General features: G+C 34.5%; 1 protein-coding gene across 1 annotated transcript in view; it reads right to left on the reverse strand.

Annotated features, from left to right (window-relative positions):
* Positions 1 to 14129: 14129 nt before the first annotated feature.
* The window catches only part of TTLL7 (tubulin tyrosine ligase-like family member 7), a 108954-nt gene continuing 98441 nt past the window's right edge, over positions 14130 to 24642 (reverse strand). Inside the window, exons 20-21 of the mRNA XM_004679152.2 lie at positions 22041 to 22214; positions 14130 to 18206 (exon numbers count right to left, since the gene is read on the reverse strand). Of these exons, the coding sequence (XP_004679209.1) occupies positions 18086 to 18206; positions 22041 to 22214 (295 nt within the window). The 3' untranslated portion in view covers positions 14130 to 18085. The remainder of the gene's footprint in view (positions 18207 to 22040; positions 22215 to 24642) is intronic.

Below are 24642 nucleotides of genomic sequence, written 5' to 3' on the forward strand. Positions count from 1 at the left end.
GGGGGGGATGGAACTCATGCTGAAGTGGCTTTAGCTTCTTTGTGCTGTGCTTTAACCTGCTGCGCCAGCAGGAAGGGCCCTGCATAATCTTTTTATGTATTTATATTCACTATTTCAGACCCTATCAGTGGTGATCTCAACAATTCCAGCTAAACTCTCCATTGTTTTCCATAGCAATAGGTTAAAGTAGAGGTGGAAAACCTTCAACATTCAGTTAGATTCTTGCAGTAGTTTATATATTCTATTCATGCCCAAATTTTCAAAGTGTCTTTGTAAGCCACAAGATGAGATATTACTCAATAAAAATTGCTTTTTCTGTTGTATTTTTTTTAACATTTTAACAAACATTTACTAAGAGCCTACTTTGGTGTGCTAGGAGCTGAAGACACAAAGATAAATGAGAAACAAGCCTTGCCTTTAGGGAGTTCATAATTTCTTTGATTTAGTTTATTTATGTGGTGTTTTCTTCTTTTTTTCTATTCAATTTATCTCAAAAAATGGGGTATGCATGTTAAACTTTGCATTCATATTTATGTAGCTGTGTTTGAGAGGAAGTCCGATTCTTCTTCCAGCTCTCTGTGGCTCTCTAAGTAAATGTCAAAAGTCTACTTTTTCAGATTCCCTCCCTCCCTCACCTCAAAATTCCTCAGCTTCTTTCTCTTTTCTTTAGTGAGTTAAATGAAAGTATGCTTTGTTTTATTTTATATTTATTAAATTTCTCTGATTTTGGTGTTCCCTGATCTGAAACCTTAATTTTTACACTTAAAGTGTTTATTACTATTGTGGCCCTTGTGTGTTTTCCACCCTTAACAGATCAGTAGAACTTGAGAAAAAAAAAAGTTCCCATATTTTCTGAGTTCACAAATTTGAGGTTTTCTTATCTATATAGGTGAATAGATAGATATAGGCTTAGATTTTATCATAAATAGCTTCCTATGAAGTACAATGATAATAATAAAGGCCCATAAATAATAGAGGAATGATTACATTCATTTCTCATTTCTATTCATTGTCTGATAGCAAAAGTCTCACTCTATGATTCTCATTAGACTTGACCCGGTTTCTTTTCTGTTCATAGTATGTGGGCCATGATAAAGTGATTTAATTTGAGCGTAATAAAAAATTCCCTTAAAAGAAATCAGAAATGGACAGATTATGTGCAAGAAAAGAACGCCTGAGATACCTAGGTAGCAACAACACCTGAACAAACTTGACTTAACCACTATTTTATTCCATGCCCTATATAATTAACTCCCCAGTAAAAAATGACATCAAATTTTACAAATACATTAATTGCACCCTATTTTATGAATCTCCAATATCCTAAATCAGTCAGATGATTCATCCTTCTTTTGGAATTCTTTATTATTAAGCTTTAGCTTTAGTTCAGGACTCAGTGAATATATTATCAGCTGGTTTCTCCTGGAAACTTTACCACCCTCCAATCTACTTCATGAACTCACGGCCACGGCTGTAGGTTGAGGCAGCTCTCTGACTCTCTAACACTGTACAACAAGTCTGAGTTCTCTCTGCAGGGACCTTCGATCCTTTGTTCTGACAGCTGCCTTCAATGTTGGATGATGGGAGAAATTTTAAAGCTCTTTTGTCATATGTCTGCACTTGGAGTTTAAACTGAAAATTGATTGCACCACTTGCATTGCTACCTAGGGCATCTGTGCAGCTAGAACCTTCCCTGCCCTCTCTTTATCCCCACAAGAGTCCTTACCAACTTCAGGCTCAGCTCGTACAGAAAGATAAAGTAATTCAATTCAGTCAAAAATTTTGGAATACATGCTCTATGCCACACAATCTGATAGGTGTTTAGAGATCCATAACAAAAAGACAGGAACCTTTCTTGATTTAGCACATAATTTCACAGGAGGAAAAATGGAGTGACACAAAAAAAGTTTTAATGCAACTTCAGAAATACATCTAAGCCTTAAACAAAAGGACTAAGGTAGTTATTAATGAGGAGAGTTGGGGCAGGAGGAAATTACGACACATTCCCTTTACATTTCAGGTAAAGGGAATAACACTTTACGAAAGGAAATACAAGGGCTTCTTCCAAGAGTTGAATGAAACAAATATTATGGTTAAGCAAAAAGAGGCTCAGAGAGCTTATATACAAGGTATGAGATGACAGAATGAGTATTAGATTTAGAATGATTCTTCTGGTCTAGCTGAATCCAGAGCACTGAGTCCTGGGGAGTGTGATCACATCGTGGCTGGTACTCTGTGTTGGGAATCCAAAGTAGACACTTGCCTCACTGCTGCCTCAGATCCAAATGTAAGTTAATGTCCTTATCACACATATATAGTGGCGTGAGATGCCCTCATGATTTCGTCAGCATTTGTGCTTCCCACACTAGTTCAACCTAATTTAAACTCTTCCTTCAGCACACTGCCCCACTGAAAATGCAGTGGTGGTCACAAACAACCCTTCATTAACAAATCCTTCTCTCTTCTCAATTTACTCAATGTCTATATAACTTCATCTCCTTGAAACAGTTTCTTCTCTTGTTTTCCCACAGGCCTGGCTTTGTTAGGACCTTAGTGCTACTCTCTTACAGATCTTACCATCTTATTTCCCCTCACCACCTTGAAGGCAGGGGAAGCTGGCATGGCTGAACATCTTTTAACTACTTGCCTTCTCTTCCAAAGTGAGTTCAGTTCAACACCATGATTTTCAATATTTCTAACTCTAAGTGACAGTAGTGATCCAGTGTCAACTCGTATTTCCTGGTTTCTAGACCCAGTTTCACTGACTGAACTGAAGTGGGTCTTGAGTTAATTGTTTGACCTGTCTGTGCCTTACATCCCTCATTTGAAAATGGAGATGATAGCAGTAACTGTCTTTATGTACAACGGTCTTCCCAACACTTCCACTGGGTATCAATTTAACATACCAAAATTGAATCTGTATTCCCAGTGCCTCATGAATCTGTTACTCCCTATATCAACAAATGCATTATCATAAATTCAGATGCTGAGATCAAAATTGGTTTTACTAAATCCCAAAACTAGCAAGTCCTATCTGCTCTACCTCCTAAATATACCCTAAATCTCCCCAGGTGTCCTCTTCTCCCATCTCCCTCCTGAATCAAAGCCACCATCACCTCTTACTTCTAAAGGATTAGTAACCTCCCAACTGACCTTAAATTCACTCTTTCCACCCTACAATCTATTTCCCACATAAAAGTAAAGTATGGCAGCACAAAACTCCTGAAAACCTTGAAACCTACTCAAAACCTCCCAGTTGGTTTCTACTGAAGTTAAAATACAAATTCCAGATCATGGCCTTCAAAGTCCTACCTCTCATTCTTTCCTCTGCGCTCCCTCCCTGACTCATCTGTTTCTCAAATACACCATGATATTTCCTCCCTGCAACCTTGAACTTCAGTAGGATGTTTTTCTTATAGAAGAACCCAGGAAAGAGTATGCACTCAGTTAACTCCTGCTTAACTGACTGACTGATTGTTCTTTAAAGTCTATAAGTTAAGCTTTCACTTATTCTGTTTTTAAAATTCCACAAGGCATTTGTGTGTGCGTGTACATTGTATACATGTGTGTCTGTGTAAAGAAATTCTGAAGTGAAACATTTTTAAAGGTGTGGAATCATTCCTAATTTATAATTTTAAAATTGAATTTTTTCAGCTATTAGGTTAAATATAAATAATGTATAGAGATGTTTTTTAAAAAAAGTCACTGAATACATGGCATTTTTAATATTCTCAATTAACTATGTCAAGTATAGAATTAGTAGCAGGATTTTAGGTATAATTAGTGCTTTATCAAAACCATATAGGAAGGGAAAAGAGTATACTGGACCTCAAGGGCACAGTGGCACCGGCAACACCTCATTGTGGTATTAACATTTCTGACACAAATTTGTCAAAATTCCTATACACAAGCTACAGAAACCATGGAAATATTGACACAGAAATTTTTAATTCACAAACTTCTTTCTATAAAGTCTTCTGAAATAAATCTTTTAAAAATAAATGCTTTGGATGTATTTTGACTTTTCTCTGACTCTTCCTCAGGTTAAAATCTTATGAAAATAACTTTCCTAGAAATGCAGAACCAATGCATTTATTTGTAGGTATGACCTTTCCTTTTCTTCCATTGCCCTGCTAAATGCACCCCTTCCCCAGGATGACAAGTATCGAAAGATCCATAAAACATGACTTTAATAAGTGTAATACATCATCTCTCACTGGCATTTTTAAGATTTGGCCTTATCGAGTTTTAACTGATATGTTTTGCAGGTACTCCTGCTGTTATATGGAAGCAATATAAATTTAATATTTAGTTACTGCAACTAAAGACACTAGGTTTTACTCAAATATGGAAACCTTGAGAGGCAAGCGTCCCCAAAATAACTAAGTCAAGTTTTTAAGCTAAAACTTCTAACTAAAATTAATCATAATTAATTCTTTGAGAATGGAACATTTCCTAGTAAGATATTCCCACTTTCTCTTTTTTGTCAAGTGTCACTTGTTTCTATTCAGAATTGCATTACATTTTCCTAAATTTCTGAACAAAACTGTGTTCTTAAATTTGAATATTATGCACCTTAATTTTGCGAAAACAAAGCAGACATTTAAAACTCACCACTTACGCATTTAAAACTCTTGCAGTTTTCCTTATCTTATTATTCCAGATAGAGGAAATGTATCCTGACAGAAAAAGAATGTCAATACTCAGAAATCATGAACAGACATAAGTGAAATCATAATAAAGAATCACATTGTGCATAAAAATACCAACACAAAAATATGATCTCTAAGAAACTCGCCATCAACTGCTTAACCCTAGCTAATTGCCACACCTAAAACGACACCATCAGAGACAGGTAAGTAACAGATTACTGCGAAAAGCTTGGACATGGTGCTACCACTTACAATGTAAAATGGCCACTTACATGTATTTTTGTAAAGTGTGCTTATGTTGCTCTCTCTTGGTGAAAAAGTAGTACTGTTCCAATTGATTGCAACTGGTTTTTAAAACTTTTTTTTTAAAGCTTTTCTTTTTAAGAGAAACAGTCTGTTTTGATATGGCATTTTCAGTGCTTTTGTACAAATTAAAGTGCTATTGAGAATAGCTAACAGCTAACCTTAGATGAGCTAGAACCACTTTAAATAATTGTGAGTTTCTAAATTGACATGAATTAAAAACCAGTTGGAGCACACACTCAACTGTTTTCATTTATCAGCTCCCAGGAAATTTTGTTTTGTAATAAAGTGCCAGCGAAAATAACTACAGGGTAGAAACTACATGAAAAGTTCAGCTTTGAAACCCCAATTCATTGAAAGAAGGTGAAAATATTTTTGAGTCCCCTAAGGCTCCTATTCATTTTCATATTTGTAGAAACAAATTGCAATTCATTTGAAAAGAAAATTTGTCAGACAGACGTAATAGAAGTTCAAATACATTTTTTAAAAAAATCTCGTGTGATTACCAATTTTAAAATCAGAACTGTGGTTTATGGGAGCCAACTGGTAGCTTACAAAAGTGTCTACTCACATGACTTCCCATGTTCGGTGACTTCATTATGATAGTTGAAATCTGTCATGTCAGGAGTAATTAATTACACTGCAGAAATCCAGTTTTTTGGTTTTACTTTGTATGTGCGCATGTCTGCACATGCACAAACTCCCACATTTCAGCAACTGGTTGTAAGCATGAGGCAGCACATACTAGAAATGCCAAAGAACACACCAAGGCCTGATCAGTAATAACAGTAAATAAAATTTCCTAGTTGCAAATGGCTGTAAACACTGAACAAAAGGCTGTTCTTTAATCATTACATAGCAAAAAAATAGTGTCAGTGAAAATACTACTAAATATTGTGCAGTATCTTAATATAAAAGGACATCTTTTCCCCTCTGTATAATCCACCTGTAAATCAAACAATATTTAGCATGTTACTGTCAGTATTGAACCTATTCACAATTACCATTTCATTTCTTTTTCTCCAAATCAAGAGTCTTTTCAAAGAGACACTCCAGTCATATTGTAAACCAGTTTACTATACAAGTGAAATAGAGCTGAGACATCTTTGGGAAATTTTTAAGGCGCTATTAAATTCCACATTCAATCAATGTGAAAGAAGGTTTTCTACTTGAATTATGAGACCGGAGAAGGTGGGTGTTCAGTGACATGAATAGAGAGAGAAATGATGAAAGCAAAAGTTTATTTGACAGTTTTGAAAATGAAGCTGCCTAAACCGAGCATGCTCCGTATCATTGGGGTCACTCACCTTTGAAGGCAAGACTCAGGCTTTCTGTTTTCATTTCTCTTGTAAGATTTACTCATAGTTTAGAGAAATAACATTAAAAAAAAATCTCAACTGCTATAGGTTTAGCGCAGGACCTCTTATCCACACAACATGAGGACTTGACATCTAAAGTATCACAGTCTTCTGCAAGTCACTGATGTCAGAGACACTGAAATGAACTAACATGTACAGTCTGGTAGCCTGGGTTTGCACTTGGTACAGCTTACTGTAGGGAGGATTATCAAGGGAAGGCTTGATTGATTAGAATTCCAAATCTGTTTATGTCCCCAGAACCCACTTGAAGATTTTCATACCTCAAGGTGAATATTTTATTGAAAAAAATATAGTATTAATTAACAATTACTTATAAATAATAAAAAGAGACTAATTGAGCAATAGTTCAATTAAATAGCTCCAACAATGTCACTCGTAGTGGCAGCACAGCTGAACAATTGATAAACAGTACTAGACATCAAGGGCAGAAATAAAGTCTTTTAAATTAATTTTTTATGCATTTCCTCTTAATGAAAACCAGGAACTTTTAGCATAATTTATATGAAAAGTTGTTAGAGAAGAGAGAGTCAATAAAACAGCAAGAGTTGTCATTAAAACTGTAAGACAATGAAAATATCTAATGATATAAGAATGTTTCTAATACTATTGACAAGCAGGAAGATCATCATATCAGTAATATGAAAAAATTATCACACTACAAAGAACAATCAATGGGAATGCAATTTTCAATGTTAAAAGTCACTAAGTTGAAGATATATGAGAATCAGTTTTAAATATAACATATAATCAAACCTATTGTGAAATCACATAAGAAAAATTGCTTTAAAAAAGGCACCAAGGCAATAAGGTATCCATTTAATAAAATAAAAACATAACCTCTGGTACAGTGATTTTGGAGTTTTTCTATCATAGGAATGAAAATGAGACTTCATCTACAGATGATTTCAGAAACACACGACTCTTTCAGTGTTATCATTATTAGCCCCATTTCACAGATAAGGAAAATGAGAAGCAGGCTATTAAGGAAATTACCCAAGGCCAACCTATTAGAAAGTAGCAGCAGTGAGATTTAAACCATGGCAGCATGGCAGTGTGGCAGTGTAGCTGCTAAGTCCTGCCTCTGAGCCCCTTTTCATCATTAACACAATTAACCATTGGGGTTAAAGATAATGCTGTCGAAAATCAAGTCCTCTCTGAAGAGAAAATTTATCTTAGATGATTTTTGCCTCTTCCAACTATCAGTTCTGTTTTCTATTTAGCAAATCATTTATTATACCTGATGCCATAGGCCCTTTTCATGTGGGAATCACAGCCAGATTCTCACATTATACAGAGGTCCTAACAGCAGTAGAACATTCGACAGGATTCCTTCCACAGACCTTCCATAAACTTGTTATTTATCCTTGTTACATTTCTTTCCACTTGTGTTTGGATGACTTTTATCACTAGTAGAGTTGGAGATTGTGGAAATTAAGAATGGTATCTAATTAATTTGTTTCTAGCAGCCAATATTCAGTAAACATTTGTCAAAACGAATTTACTTACCATAGCCAAGAAAAGCAATTTTGAAAGGAACAACAGGCTCTACCTGTTCTGCTCCCTACTCTTTCTCTGATGACTCTTCTTACCCTTCACACCTCTGGCCTACACCCTAGCTCTTGTATACATGAAAGATTAAAAATCATTGTGTTTAAAAAATTATATTTTGTGACATTATACCTCATACAAAATAATTCAAAAAGTCCTAATGGTTTGTCTCAGAAATGTCATTGATCTGGATTCTCTTCACTCCACTCTCCCAGCATAACTGGCCTTCAGTAACTGCATCCCAATTGCTTTCCTGCAACTAACCACTCTCAAAACTATTACCACACCTTCCATGGGCCAACTCCAGAAAACTCATAGCCTATCTCCTCACTGCTCAGTTTTTTAAAAGCCCATTTATCCCACTGTGCAAAGGGTAAACTCCAACTTTTAAGCATAGCAGTTAAGGATTTTGTGATTTGACCCCAAACTACCTCTCTATCCACTTAGCACCTATGTTGAACCATACTGAGCTCTCTCACCTCTGCTATTCCTTTTGTTGGGGCTGTTTTTTGTTTGTTTGTTAGGTTGGTTGGTTGGGTTTTTGTGTTTGTTTTTGGCTGTGGAACTCCTGATCACATATCAAAGCTCAACTACTCACTTGAATAAAGTTTCCCAGCTCTCCCACACAAGACACTAGTGATTTCTGCTATACTTCCCCCCAAACTCTCATCTCCTCTGTGCAACATACCTGCACCAGGTATGTGATTGTTACATACCTAGCAGTGATTGTTACTTATCTCCCTACCTAGAATGAGCTGTTTGTACCCCAAAGCACAACACAGACTAACTCAGCACAACTCAGAAATGCTTGGCAGGAAGCTGGCCTACTGTTTGTGACACTAGCACAATCATGAAACCTTGTTGAGCAAAACCAGGAGTAGCCAATTAAAAGCCTTCATTTAGTGTAATGTTTCTCTGTCCCTTGTTTCAAAAAAGACACATACATGGTAGTTCTATGTTTGTGCTTAGCATTTCCTAAGAACAAATACTGCACTGTTCCTTACAGATTGCTCCACATACCCTTCGATTCAATATCTTTTAGAGCTCTTGATGGTTAGAACTTCTTGGGAATTTACAAAACACATGGTCCCCTCATCCAAAACTGACATAGTCAAGAAGAATGAGTTAAATAGCCAGGATGTAAAATGTAATGGGAGAACCTGGAAATGTCCATGAATACCATAAAATCTAGGGATTTTATTTCATTGTGTCTAAATTCCAGACTGTGTAAATACCTTTAATTTACTTGCGGATCTTGCCTGAAATTGAATTTCGTGAGTACACGAAAGGTTTGTATTGAATGACTGGCTAAAGATGATTGCCACCTGGCGAAAAGTGCTCTTAGTCCCATTCTTACAGAACTTGAAATCTAGGGATTCCTCCCTCGTCTGAATTTAGAATCAATTGTAGAGCCTTTGAACAATCAGTTATATATTTTTTGAATATAAAGAGAAAATTACATACTTGATCACATAAAGTAGTGCTTCCTATTTTCCACACAACACAACTCTTAGTTGGTATTTACTGTTAGGAAGCAAAGGCCCTGACCCACCCAAACAGTTCATAGCAAGACCAGGATTGAAATTGGCATCTTTAGTTTGCTATTCTGGTGTGTTTTCTGTTACATAAGAAAAGCAAACAATAAAGTAGATGAGGGCTTATTTACTAAGGAAAAGACTACAATCTTTGTAAGGATCTTCATCTTATTTTTCCGAAGTCTTGCAATTACTTGACAAAGTGTCACAGCGTTGTGGAATCTTCTAGAAATCTGTTAGACCCTATTAATTACGTGCTTAGGTCAGATCTACAAACTGCTGGGAGAATTTCTAGTATGTATAGAAAGAAGCAAAATAAGTATTTTTAAAATCTGGATGTGAAAATGGGCTTTTCTCATGCTTGTCCAGCGCATACATTAACAGATTGAGTAGTAACAGAACTTAGAGGGTGAAATATAACCACTTATTGTTCAGAGAACTGGGATATTATGACTGTGGGTCAAATAGCTATTAAAAAAAGAAATGTTGGCCCTCCCTGGAGGCGCAGCAGGTTAAAGCACAATACTAAGAAGCTAAAACCACTTCCACATGAGTTTGATCCTCAGCCCCGGAGGTGAGGCAGACCTCTCCTGGCCCGCCCGCTGCTTCCCTCAGCAATGTACTTTGGCCTGTTCTGCTCCCCACTCTGTCTCTGGTGAATCCTCTCACCTTCCCTGCATCTCTGGCCTGGATCTCAGTTCTGTAATGAAAAATAAATAAATCTTTAAAAAAAAAAAAAAGAAAAAGAAAAAGAAGTGTAAATAACACAAAAGTAGAATCTGTCTTTGTTCTTTCCATACATTCATACATTTCCATACAAACATAAGAACTTAATGTTTTAGTTGAAACAACCTACATATGTAATGATTTCCTTCGCATTGTTAGTGAGAGAATAATGCAGTAAAGCTTCCGTGGGACAAAGTGGAATTGGTTGTGATGTAGACACACAGAGGGTCAGGAAAAAAGTAAAAAAACAAATAAATATAATACTCAACTTAAAAATCCAAGGCTACACTATAAAGTTAGGGTAGTATCTGAGGAATCTGCTTACCCTTTATTTGTAGAAAGTGCTCAGTTTGGGAAAAGTAAGAAACATAATGGAATTATTTATGTATTTTTTTAATATTAATCTTTTCTTTTTCTTTTTCTTTTTTTTAAAGATTTATTTATTTGTGCATTCAGAACTGGGGTACAGGCCAGAGGCTCAGGGGTGGCGAGAGGCTTCACCATAGACAGAGCAGGGAGCAGAACAGGCAGATCTATGAAGTACACTGCTGAGGGGAGCAGCTGGCGGGTCAGGAGAGGTCAGCTGCGCCATGTGGTCACCTCCGGGGCAGGCGGGAATCGAACTCATGCGGAAGTGGCTTTAGTTTCTCAGTGCTGCGCTTTAACCCACTGAGCCACCAGGGAGGGCCTATTTATGTATTTTTAAAGTCCCTTCTACTTCTGGGCCAAATTTGAGTTAGACTTTGTACTTTTTACATTATGGTGTAGAACATTTACTGAACAAAAATACCAATTTAAGTTAAAATGATATTAAGTTTTGATAATCTATTTTTAGCTTAGAGACTAAGTGATTCTCTGAAGCCACATTTTCATCATTTTAATGAAAATGAGATAATCTGCTGAAATAGTATTTTCTCATATTGCATTAAGGTTTACTCACCATATTTCTCACATACACTGTGTCATATTTCTCCTCAAGTCAAATATAATTTATAACCATGCAGTTAAATATACTAAACAGTAAGTATATTTCTCTATTATTTGAGGAGAATAAGCTGACAATATTTCACAGGGGGCAAAACATAACATTTTAAGACATCCAAAGTGTCCAACATACTGTTTAAGAAAAATTTAGACACACACAAAATTGGCTCAAGAAACTTTTTCTCTTATAGATAATATAGCACATATTGAATAAATTATAGCTTTGAAGGAAATTTCTTGAGAACAAACAGGCCTTTGTGTTTGTATAACACTTTGAGGGCCCTCCCTGGTGGCCCAGTGGGTTAAAGCACAGCACAAAGAAGCTAAAGCCACTTCTGCATAAGTTCGATCCCCGCCCAGGAGGTGACCCACACAGCAGACCTCTCCTGACCCGCCCGCTGCTCCCCTCAGCAGTGTACTTCAGGCAGTCCTCCTGTTTTATACCCCCGCACCTCTGGCCTGTACATAAATAAATCAATCTTTAAAAAAATATAAAAACACTTTGAGATAGTCAGGATAGTCAGGTGTGCTACTAACTATATTGTCATATACAGCTCTTCTGCTGATTGGTGTCATTACTCAATACAGACATTTGCCATACTAGCCACCATAGTATCATTTCATAAAGGTTTAGACCACATTTAGAAGCATTTTCTATTACTTTGTCTGTCACAATATGTTGCAAATGTCTAACGCTAAGATAATTTACCTAAAGTCATCCTTCTTGGGTCAACCAATGACTATTTGAAACTTGTTTCAAATATTTTTCTGGAAATGACCAAATTCTCAAGTGATAAATGCAAGTAAACTCTTACACTATAATTGCAGTGATCATAATTATACAATGAGTATCCCAGAAAAATAATTGACTGGATAAAGGTCTTAATTACTTTATGAAGATGAATTGACTTAGTTTATTGTTTTTCAAAATTTGGCCAAAAGACTAGTCATTGGAGAAGTAAGAGACATAACCATAATAAAATGTTTAGGGCCTACACATGTTCTAGTTCCATGCTGGATACTTAATGCACTTTGGATACTGAAGACTCTGAAAGGCCATGAAAGTAAAAGAAATAATTTCAAACACTCACACCCAATGTTTTCCAAATTTATCTATCCAAGGTGATAGGTGTCGTTATCATATTCTATATGCACATATACATCATTAAAGTTACTCCGTCATATACATCATTAAAGTTACTCCAAATTGAAAGATTTGCTGTACCGTCTTTACAAAAGAGCTAAATACTTGTTTTAAGGTAGGATATTAAGATTTCTAACACTTTAACTTATTTCAGGGTGATTTATACAGATTTCAGTCATTTAGAATGGGAGAAAATATTTGCATACCATATATCTGACAAGGGACTGATATTGAAGATCTACAAAGAGCTTATATAACTCAACAAAAACAAACAGCAGAAGTGATAAATGGGCAGAAAGGCAAACCACAGTTCTGGGGGAGGAGAGGTCAAGACAGGGGAGGGCAGAACACAAGGGACCATGGTGATGGTTCACAGGTGTTATGGGGGTGGGAACTATGGGGACCACACCTGAGTGGAGAAATCAAATATTATCCAAAAGTTTACAAGACATGAGAAAATAAATTTAACAAAACAGATTTTCAGTCATGGAAATGAATGAAATTTTATATAAATATATATGAATGATTATGTATATGTGATTTATAAAAATGTAGTATGTATATACATGCATATTATGTATAATTCTTACAAATTATATGTTAAAATGAGCTAAACTACCCACATTAGCTTAATCTTTATCACAAAAAAAAAATTCAACCCTAAAGCTTTTTATAGAATATTTCAATTTTATAAAAATAATTTTTAAAATACATTTTTCAAGTCAACATTTATACCATTTGGTTGTCACCTCAAAAAAATAAGGTATACATCCATTAAAATTCCTATCACATAATAGGATATTCATCAAAATACTTCTTTTCTTCAAAAGAAAAATATTTTAATTTCTTTATATTTAAACACCTTAAAGAATGTGGTATAAAAGGCAGTAAGACTAAGATATGCCTCTTATTGAAGCTAAGTTTTAGCAATGATAAGATTATAAGTTCCTGAATAAAATGAACTTCACACTTGAGATGCTGACATTATTCTAATTAGATTAGTAATACTGCTTTTATAATCCACGAAACTGAAAAGATATAAAAGTGTCATTTCTAAATTTTAAAACAGTGTGCCTTAGGCTCAGAGAGGAGCTGACACCAATTTTGTTTACTCAACCTGACTTTAATAGCAGGTGAAGTTATCCCCACTGAGCTATTGCTGCCTGTAACACAGAAGAAAATTACTATAAATATATTTCATCACCTGAAAGTTTAATTGAAAGTCTCTTCTACTACAAAAAAAAAAATTGTGTATTTGTATGTGTTTGTGTGCGTGAAAAACAGAAATAACCATTTAATGACATACAGCTTTTTTATGTTAAATATTTTATTATAGTAACATATCTATGTAACTGAAATAATTTCACCATACAGACATCACATGCTCAAGCACGACAATGCAATACTAATTGCACATTGTGTTGACATTTTAAGCATATTTTCTATAACAACATTTGCATTTATATATACAAGTAGTAAAGCACATAGGGATAATTGGAATCATGATTCATGTTAGCAAACATTTTCAAGTTTATCTTCAAATCAGAATCTTTAGCAAACTGATTAATATGCATTGTTTTAACATACAGTATTACTGCATGAACTCATCACTCAATATGAAGAACTGTCATTATCAACCTTTGAAAGAGAATTATCAGCATTATAAGATTACTTTTGTAAGGTAAATCGTATCAACTGAAAAAATACTACTGCATTGAATGATTTTACCAATGCTATTCAAGTTAGTAGGTTGGGATATAATGAAAGCTTAATGTAGTTCTTCTTAGATAATACAGCCCAGTTAGTACTGAATGCGTCACCTGAAGTTTTACCTCAGTGTTCCACAGACCCGTTTATGACAGGCAAACATTAAAAAAAAAAAAAAAAAAAAGGCAGTAATCTCAAATTGTACAATATGTTTAATATAGCAGTTTTGGGGGTACAAAACAGATATTTGTAACCATGTATGTTGGTTCCTTTGGATCCAGACAACTGATGTTTTTTAGGTATAGAGACTTCAACCAGATTCTTAAAAAATAATCTCAGGAAACTGAACTTGATCCAATAACATATTTTTCTAAGGTTTATTGTTGTTGTGGCAAAATACAACACCAAAATGCAAGGAAAATCAATATTTAAAAGGCAGGATTTCTCTTTTCGTGACTGTCCATTCAGAGGTCAAAACTTCAAAGGAACAGAGTTTTAAAAAAAAGAAGAAAACAGATAAAGCAATATAAGGAATGAAATTTATCATGAATATAGTTTCAATCTCTAAGTTTAATTTTATGACATTAACATAAAATATTCAGATAACTAATAATAATCATGGCACAGGAACACAACTATAGATATGCTTTTTATTGTTTAACCCTTAAAACCAAGCAAAAAGACTCAAATGCAAATTATCATTATAGAACAGAAAAGGAAGGTATTTCCTGTCACCCTTCTCAAAGCATTTACTGTTGTTTTTAAAGAATATTTACTGAAGAAAGAAGACATGCTTTATAGGAAACTGAAAATATGCAGCTATCAGTTTTTTAACTTTTGAAAAGGTCAGGTACTGCATATGTTTAAATTTTAAAGAGAATGTTTTTAATGGAATGAGTTTGAATTCTAAACAAAAAAGCATTTGGAATAATTTATATTAAAACATTAGAATTTTGAATTAGGTAACAAAATTCTACCATCATGTTTTCCATATTGAAGGAGAATTCAAATGCAATTATTTTTCTTGATGTCCACTATCCACTATCATCTCACTGTGTGCAAACATTAGGTGACATGAAGTCTGGGTTTGTTTGTGGTTTAGTTTTATATTTTTGCTTGAGCTTGGTTAATTTTATTTTTATTACATTGAATAATATCAATTCAGCATATGAAAAAGTATGAATAGCTCTTTGCAGCTTAAAAATAACCAGCAATATTCAATTATTCAACTTCTACACAGAACTACTGTTGTCATTTCCATATCTGATCCAGTTTTAACTTTGAAGACTGGCTACGTTAATGAAATATAGTAAAATAAAATTTGTTGCTAGTAGAAAAAAGTATGGCTCACATTTCCTTTTTACTGATTATATCGAGCGGATGGTAACTAACCTACTGTGTTGGAATATTAAAGTGAAAACTAACCTCTAATTCCAAACTATATTCATAGATGATTTAAAATTAAAAGACTTTTTAAACAACTCTGGAAATCATATATAGTTCTGGAAAGCATTCTAATTTTAGATTTACAGAATGACCAGGGGTACGTTTTTTAATAATAATAGAATTGATAATAGAATTGAATTATTGCCTTCATTATAAGTTAACCAAATTCACTATTAAAACTCCTGGTCAGATTGAATAGCTTCTGGAGCTTTTTAGATAAAGTTGTTTTCTCTCCTAGAATAGAGTTGTGTGTTAGACCCATATTATCACTTATATTCATATGCTTTAACCTAATAAATAAAAAAATTATAGCAAATAGTAAGGAATATTTTATAGCTCTAAAACACTTCTATGGCCCCTGCAGACTTCCATGGTTTATTATTTTAGCTTCCTTCTTAGTTTCTCATTAAGGAATAAGTAGTATAGCAACGATCATCCACAGAGAACATAACTGGTAATATATATAAACAGTGAGCACATGGCTTTTATTCACAACTTCCTCATATTTAAGTGATCAAGCATGGGTAGTAAAATTTCAGTGCTCAAAAGCCAAATTTAAATTGCTAGAAAAATGAAGTTACTTGAGAAGTTTCATACATTTAATTTTCTTGTCTTTCCCCCCAAATTTGGTGTTCCCACCCCCATCTCCCAGGGGAAGAATAGTTCCTCTCCATATTGAACATTATTCTTTATTTAGGAAAAAAAAGTCACTCTTGTACAACTAAGGACGGAAGTTCCAAAGTACCCACTCCACCAAATTAAGTGACCGTTTATGGTGTAAGTCAGAGAGTGAGCAAACAACAAACTAGCTGATGTTACATCTACACTACACACTTATATTTGAGTCACATTCATGAGCAAAGCATTAATTTATAAGAAAAACTGCCCCCCAAAAATCTGTGAGGTCTGCTGATCACTTTTATAATGATTTTATAATTCAAAGTTTTGTTTTATTTAACCTATGGAACCTATAAAATATTTAAGAGTTTATAAAATTGAGTCATAAACAAAACTGAGGTACACTGAAATTCCCTTCTTTCTGACATTTAAACCATCCTTCTACAAAACTAGTAACAAATTCCTTGCTGGGATGTATCCAGCAAGGAGAAGTATCTACTAGAATACAGATTTAAGTAGTCATAAAGAGTCAAGTAGCTAGCAATAACTTAAGAAAGAACCAATTTTAGCCTAACACATCCTCAGAATATAGCTTTAAATGCAAAATATATCTAACTTACAACTTTGGGTTGCCAATTATCCAGCTTGTGAATTAAACCAGTCCAATTTGCCTTTCTCAGTTTTCCTTCTGCTTTGGGGCCATTTCTTGATTTACTGAAAAAAGCTTTAAGGACAGTAAAAGGAGGTAAAATATTGTGCAAATATTTAGCAACTGTAAGAAATTAAAATTTCTGGGACAAGTTTAAATAAGATTGTAAAGGGTGAACACTGCAGTTTCTAAGGATTACCATGTCAATGATAGGCCTTTACATTTTTATGGAAAATTTAAAACTCACTTGTTTTTGAACCGGTAAATAAGAAAAGGAAGTAAACTGCTATAAAACATATTAACTTTGGACAGGAAAAAACTTTTAAAAATTCTCAAGGGTACGCTGATGACTAATAATATCTAGTAATCAGAATCTTACATTTTTAATAATTTAGTTATCCACGGTGCAATAGAAGCTCTGTGTTAGACTTTGCAAAGTAAATTCGTGACAACATTGGATTCTTGTAAAGTAAATGTGATTCATTATCCTGTAAGACAGAAATGAGTTTAAAATGCCAGCCCTTCTACTTTTGAAGATTAGAAGAAATGTATTTGACTACGTGTCCATTAAATATAAGTTTTCTAAATAAAAGTGAGTGGTACATGAAACAAACATCACATCAAAAAATTTTGTCATTACCATCATTTTCTGTTCCTTTATGTGACTCTCGATGACAAGGAGCAAAAGCTAGCTTACATTTATTTTTAACACACTGGATTGTCTTCCATTTTAGATAATAGTATGATTTTACTGGGTCCCTACAGAAAATGTACATTATCATAAGTAACTACATTTCCACATAGAGGAATAAAAATGTTGGAGAATCAGCTTGGATTTTTATAGTATGTTATAATGTGTTATAGTAATGATAAACATGTTTTATACTTAACCTTATCATCAAACAACACCAAGTTTCTAACTCTTTTTTTTTATTATTTTAAATAGCTACTATGTAAAAGAGAATTAATAAGGTGTCATACTATGAATGCTTTTTCAATTCAAAAGGCATTATCTAGAAAATAATTTAACACTGTAATGGAATCTTTAAGATCAATTTGTTTTATATACTCTGCAGCAAAAATAACATTTCTAGTAGGAATTACCTGTAAACCTAGCAAATTCTAAACATTCACATATTTGTGTAAACAATTTTAACATGGTCTATTACATGTCCAGAAAGGTGAAATCTTCTAACCAGTTTTCTGCTCATTTTTCTTTCATATATTATAATATATATATATGTTATTTGAATGCATGTGTGTATACAGTTTCACACACATTTATGCCATATATACATAAAATAGCACTTAATGGTCACTTTCTTTGCATGTTTAGATTGGGGGGGGGAATGAAATGCTATTATGCATAACCCATGCTGATCTTCCCTTCTGTTTCACAAATGGCCATATCGAGATGTAAACAAAACACTGGGGCGAGTTATTCCAGGTGAATTATATTTCAAGTTGTACGATGGTGTTCTCATGAAGATTTGTGCACTTCCTGGTAGCAAATACCTAAAAATGAGAGTCAAAAAATTAGACTTAATGATGTAAAAATAAACTTTTGTAATAAATAAAAAAAAATTAGACTTTTACAAACTAAGCTCCTACTAAAGGATGAAATGGCTAAAATACCCTACATCAGAAAGGATACTGTAATGGACAATGCAATCCACATAAAAAGATCTATTTTTCCAGACTGAGGGAGGGAGAAAGTGCAGTCATAGCGCCTCACCCAAAGAGTTACTTATAGATATGATCTTAGCATTCCAGGATATACCCCATAAAGAGCTATTATACTCAATTCTAAGAAGCTCTTATGAGGCTCATGTTAATTTGGAATTTATCATCTCTATAAGTAATGTGTGCAACAAGTTGAATATTTCTTAAAAACATAATAAGAGAATCTGACATAATAATAATTATTTGTTCAAGGAGGATGAAATCATTGAGAAGAACTTGATAAAATTTCATTGATCTGAAAAACAAAGTTATCATTCTTAAATTATAATTTAATTCTTTTACTGCACCCTGCCTATGATTAAAGAACATCAAAAACTATCATGAATACAGGCTGCATCAACCCTTGCTGAAAATGTATTTCAGAATACATGAATTTTCCAGATTTTAGAAGTACAATATAGTGCATCTACCATATACTATATAGAATCTCCATCAAGACTTACAGGTAGCATCCTGAAAAGAAACATTAATATTTTGTAATGAATTGTGTGGACATGAAGGATAAACTAAAGACTAGAAGTTTCATGTCAATTCAAGTCAAATGTTAGCAATAAGTGGGTATCTTTTGTTTTCAAGTTTTGGGAATTAGGAATTGCAATCAGAGATACACTATATCTGCTTTTCTTTGGAAAACTTTGGTTTCCATTGGGCCAGTCTATGTCTAGTAAGAACTTCTCAAGGAAATCCACATGAACAAATGCAAATAAACACCAGTATTAAAAGTTTTAGTCTTAGAAAGGATGAAGATAAGCCATAAAGTTAGAACAAAGATATCTACAAAGGATTTCCAGGAGCCCAAGTGGCAACAGGAGATTTGTAACTGCAGTTGTCCTGAAGACATAAACAGTAACACAGCCTCAAATCATTTATTTTTTTCATTTGAGATTACAGTATTCCAACAAAAGAATGAGACTTCCAGAGATATATGAAGAAATTGATGGCTAAGTGTACTATTAGTTGCCCATCAATATTAGCACTGATAACTGCTATACCTCTAAGTCAATGGAAAATTATATTTATAGCTATGCTAAATGAATTTTACAGAAGAATATTATAATTCATTATGTTCACACTATATGCAATATTCAGATTAAAGTGGGAAATAATGCATAATATTCATAAACATTTCTTTATGAATTATCTGCTATCATCTAAGTCTATTATATGATATCAAGCTATAAATAATTGCTCTAATTATTAAGCTGATATAGCAGTAAACTAATATACAACAAACGAAATTAAATCAAAATTGCACAATGGATGCTGAATAATGAAACAATTGATTTTTCACATCACAGATTATATAAATTATTAACATCACATGAGTAACTTACATGGATTAATTACTATGTCGAGAGCTAGTGAAATCATTATTAATCTGATATCTTCTACCATGAAAAGGCCACCGTTCTTATTTAACAAAGGTGTAAAAAAAATGAAGGTGTTTATCAAAACTCACTACTTTGTATTAGTTGAAAGGTGTTTTATCTTTTATTGAAAACACATTCTGATAACATTGATAGTATCACAGCAGTCAGTAATTTCTATTAACTTTCTTTTCAAGAATTTCCAAGAAAAGATTACTATTGACTTTACAATAATATTAATATATCTTTTTGAGTTAAAGATCGCCACTTCATATTTTAAAAAAGCACAAAGTCTAGATTACAGATAACTTACACTTTTATTTAACACATTTAAATAGTATTTTTATACACCCAGCACCATTATCACTGCTCTACAAAGATTAACTCATTTAGTTCTCATATCAATTCTACATGGTAGAAATTATTGTAGACTTAGTTCTACAGATGAATATATCTTGTACACACACATGCAGGGGTCAAATGCTTTGCCCACAGTCTCACTGCTCTTAATAAGGGGCAGAGTCAGGATTCAAACTCATGTGACCAAACTCCAGAAACAGTGCTCCTACAACCTAGCCTACAACCTTCTTTCTGTTTGCAAATCTCAGTGTAAAACCAATGGATGCAATGATTATACTCATTTTTGAGGAAATTTGCAGAATAAGATAAAACTAGAAAGTAGAAAAAAGTAAACATTCAAAAACCTAAATGCTAATAAAAGCAGATTTTTTTTAAAGATTTATTTATTTTTGCATACAGAACTGGGGTACAGGCCAGAGGTGCAGGAGCAGTGAGAGGATTCACCACAGACAGAGTGGGGAGCAGAACAGGCAGACTGATGAAGTGCACTGCTGAGGGGAGCAGCGGGTGGGTCAGGAGAGGTCTGCTGCGCCATGTAGTCACCTCTGGGATGGGGACTGAACTCATGCTGAAGTTGCTCTAGCTTAGTGCTGTGCTTTAACCTGCTGCACCACCAGGGAGGGCCCTAAAGCAGATTTTTAAGACTAAAAAAAGAAAAAGAGGTTCACTATGAACCAAAAAAAGCACATGAAACTACATTGGTGGTGCAATGGGTGAAAGCACAGCACCATGAAGCTATCACATCCACGGCAGCACAAGTTTGATCTCCAGCCAGGGAGGTGACCCATATGGCACAGCAGACCTCTCCTGACCCACCCACTGCTTCCCTTAGCAGTGTATTTCAGTCAACCTGCCTGTTCTACTCCCCATTCTGTCTCTGGTGAAGTCTCTCACCCTCTGCATCCCTGGCCTGTAACCCAGTTCTGTATGCATAAATAAATAAATCTTTTTTAAAAGACAGGTTAAAGGTACAATAATAAAATGACAAAATCCAAGACAAAGAAAGATTAAAAATACATCTCCCAATACATGGTACAAAATAAAAATTCCAAATAATTCTGCTATCTCGTCCTATTTATAGAAAGTTAGCTTTCCTATGTTCTCTATGAGCTATTTAACAATCATGACTTGCATGCTAATCCTAGCTATCATGGATTCGTTTTCCTCACTGCCTACTCAACTGGAAGTTGAACCCTGTCATCTTTTGGCTGTCACTTCCTTTTCAAAGTCACGGTATATTTTCTTATCCTGAGAGTAGTACTACAACTTAAATATACTAAAATAAAGTAACATTCATTTTTAATTCTAATAGGAAATAGGATTATCTTGGAAAATGCTAAAATATATTTCTTGTTTGTTCTGTGTATTCATGTAGTTTAAAAACAGTATTATACTTCATGGTTTTGGAAAACTACTATTTTTAACTGTTCAACATTCATAAAATATCAAATTTTAAGTGAAACTTAATAAAATTCACCCCCCACAGATTTGGTAATAGAGTAATGGAAGCATACTAAACTGTAAAACCTAAAGACATCTTCTCAACTACATTAAGCTGAAGGATAAATACTAAAATATCCCTATCCAGAAAAGATGTTCACTATACTACTACACTTGGATGTTCTTATCTGTGGAAGCAAAAATATTAAAACTGAATAATCTCATTTCCACGTGGGTTATTTCTGTTACCTTCAGATATGTGATTGCTATACTTATTTGGTCCTCTAAAGGTAAAGATTATACAAGTCAGAAGAATTTTTGTATGAATTTGCAGCCTATAGATTTTTTCAAGCCATATAAACAAATTTAAGTTGCAGTTTCAACCTGCATTGTGGCATTACTTTACATAAAATTCAAACTAGGGAGTATAAACACATACCTGGAATTACCCCACTCCAGACCAATGCCTGAGAGAGATCCTCTTGTGTCAGTCGTATATTTGTAAACCATTAGCAGGCACTGTTTACAGAGCTCCACCAGGCGCTGGCAACATTGGAGCTGCAAAGGAGTCACCAACTCTGGGCTTTTACTGAAAATACTCTCCCAAGAGGATCTGTTGGCATGGAAACAGACATGACCTCACATGGTTGTTAAAAATGACAGCTAATGGCCCTCCCTGGTGATGCAACAGGTTAAAGCACACCACTATGAAGCTAGCCATAGCCACTTTAGTGCAAGTTCGATCCCCGGCCCCGGAGGCGACCACGTGGCACGGCAGACCTCTCCTGACCCGCCCGCTGCTCCCCTCAGCAGTGTACTTTGTCAATCTGCCTGTTCTGCTCCCCACTTTGTCTCTGGTGAATCCTCTCACCACCCCTGCACTTCTGGCCTATGCCTCAGTTCTGTATGCAGAAATAAATACATCTTTAAAAAAAAAATTACTGCTAAAAAAATGACAACTAGTGATATCACCTACCTAGCAGCAAACAAAAATGGAAAAGCAAAAATGTTCTCACATGTTTGAAGGGATTAGAGGTGGTTGAAAGGTATAAAATAAATACAGATTCAGAAGTTAATCTTTATGCTAACAAAACACAACATAGAATTCAGTACTATCTGTCTTTAAAGATATCACTTCCATTGTAAGTAACAGGATTGTTAAAAATTATGTTACTCTATATTTAAGTGTTCATAAAATGCTCAAAAATTGAGTATCCTGGGAACTTTACATTCACTAGAAAGCTGTATCTACCAATGTATTAATAATGATCCCACATTAGAATTTAAAAATTGCTATTCCTTAATTTGTGACCTCTTTGCCCTAGAAGAATTTACATTAATCCTTAGATTATGAACAACTGCTTCAGAAACACTTTCAGAAATAATTATGTGTCCATATTATTCTTAGAGCACAGACTCACTATCTTGAAGTAATGCTATCACAAGTAAAGCCATGAAACTTCAGTGGTGCCTCTCTCCTTTAGCACACTCAGCTTATTCCAAAGCAGGCAGTGGAGCTGGCAAACCTCAGTTAAGAAGTGTCACAATACAGATATATTTACAAATCTGAAGTTCAGTATCATAGTCCAAATCAGGAAACACCTCAATAGACCCTCACAAAGGAGAGAAAGAGCGAGAGAGTGAGAAGTACTACCTTATGCAAATAAAACTCTTTTTAAGCCTCAAGGGGAAAGCTTGGTTCAAGACTTGGTAAATGGTTCAAGTCTCATTTTACATAAACCAATTTGCTTAACCCTTAGAGAGAAAAAAGAGTAGATTTTCATAAAGAAAAAAAAAAGCATGAAGGAAAATATTTTTCTGAAGAAATGTACTTCCCAATGGGAAATTCAAGACTCCATTTTCAATCTTCTGTAGATATTTGATCTCTTTGGAATTTTAAAAAATGCTCTAGAAACTCTGAAAGGTATTTTTCAGTAGAAAGGCTACTGTTTATTTTTTCAGGAGAAACATGGTCTCAAAAAGACAGAATGGCATCAGTGAATGGAAGGCTTTATTAAAGGGTCTAAAATTCCAATAAGTAGAAGGAGTATGTTTTGAGATGTTTGGAACTAAATATAATATTGTACTTAGAATTAACAAAGGAGCAAAAGTCACTTTCACTCAAAAATAGCAATGTACTAGTCAAATTAACTCCAAAAATAAAATTTATTATTAAATGTTAAGAAAAACTAGATGATATATATGTACGTAAAAGGCGAAAGATTTATGCAATCTGAAGAGTATCCAGAGTATGATATATATGTATGTTTACCAAAAAAATGTACAACCAGGGAGAAAGAAGAGGCAGATGCCCTTGAGATGGCAAACCTGTATGACCAGGAGAATTAACAATGGGGTTAAGGAAAGTTCAGATGGTAAGTCATGTCTGCAGAAAAGGGGAGGTATGAAGTTTGATTTTAGGCACCCTGAGGCTACAATGACCAGGAGTCATAGAGTTTTGGCAGGACTGAATTTCAGGGAAAGAACAGGAATATGGCCATAACTTTGGAAGGTTGCTATATTAAGACCACAACAGAAGAAACTCATAGTTAAGACTTTTCATTAATACAAACTCTTTTCTCCACATAATTCCAATTAGTTAGGTGGTGGTGTACTCACATTAACCATCTTATCTAAATGACCCTGTTTATTAAAAATTATAAGCAATGAGGCCCTCCCTGGTGGCGCAGCGGGTTAAAGCACAGCACTGAGAATCTAAAGCCGCTTCCTCATGAGTTCAATTCCCCGCCTGCCCCGGAGGTGACCACATGGCGAGGCAGACCTCTCCTGACCCGCCAGCTGCTCCCCTCAGCAGTGTACTTCATTGATCTGCCTGTTCTGTTCCCCACTTTGTCTCCAGTGAAGCCTCTCACTGCCCCTGAGCCTCTGGCCTGTACCCCAGTTCTGTATGCACAAATAAATAAATCTTTAAAAAAAAAAATTATAAGCAATGAAAAAAATCCATATTTTAAGAGATCACTAAAGAAATTCAACTATTCTGTTGGGTTACCTCTACATATAGATAGTAATTATTAAAAATG

This window comes from Condylura cristata, unplaced genomic scaffold, assembly GCF_000260355.1.
Source record: "Condylura cristata isolate star-nosed mole 26May11 unplaced genomic scaffold, ConCri1.0 scaffold00008, whole genome shotgun sequence".
NCBI classification, from domain to species: domain Eukaryota; kingdom Metazoa; phylum Chordata; class Mammalia; order Eulipotyphla; family Talpidae; genus Condylura; species Condylura cristata.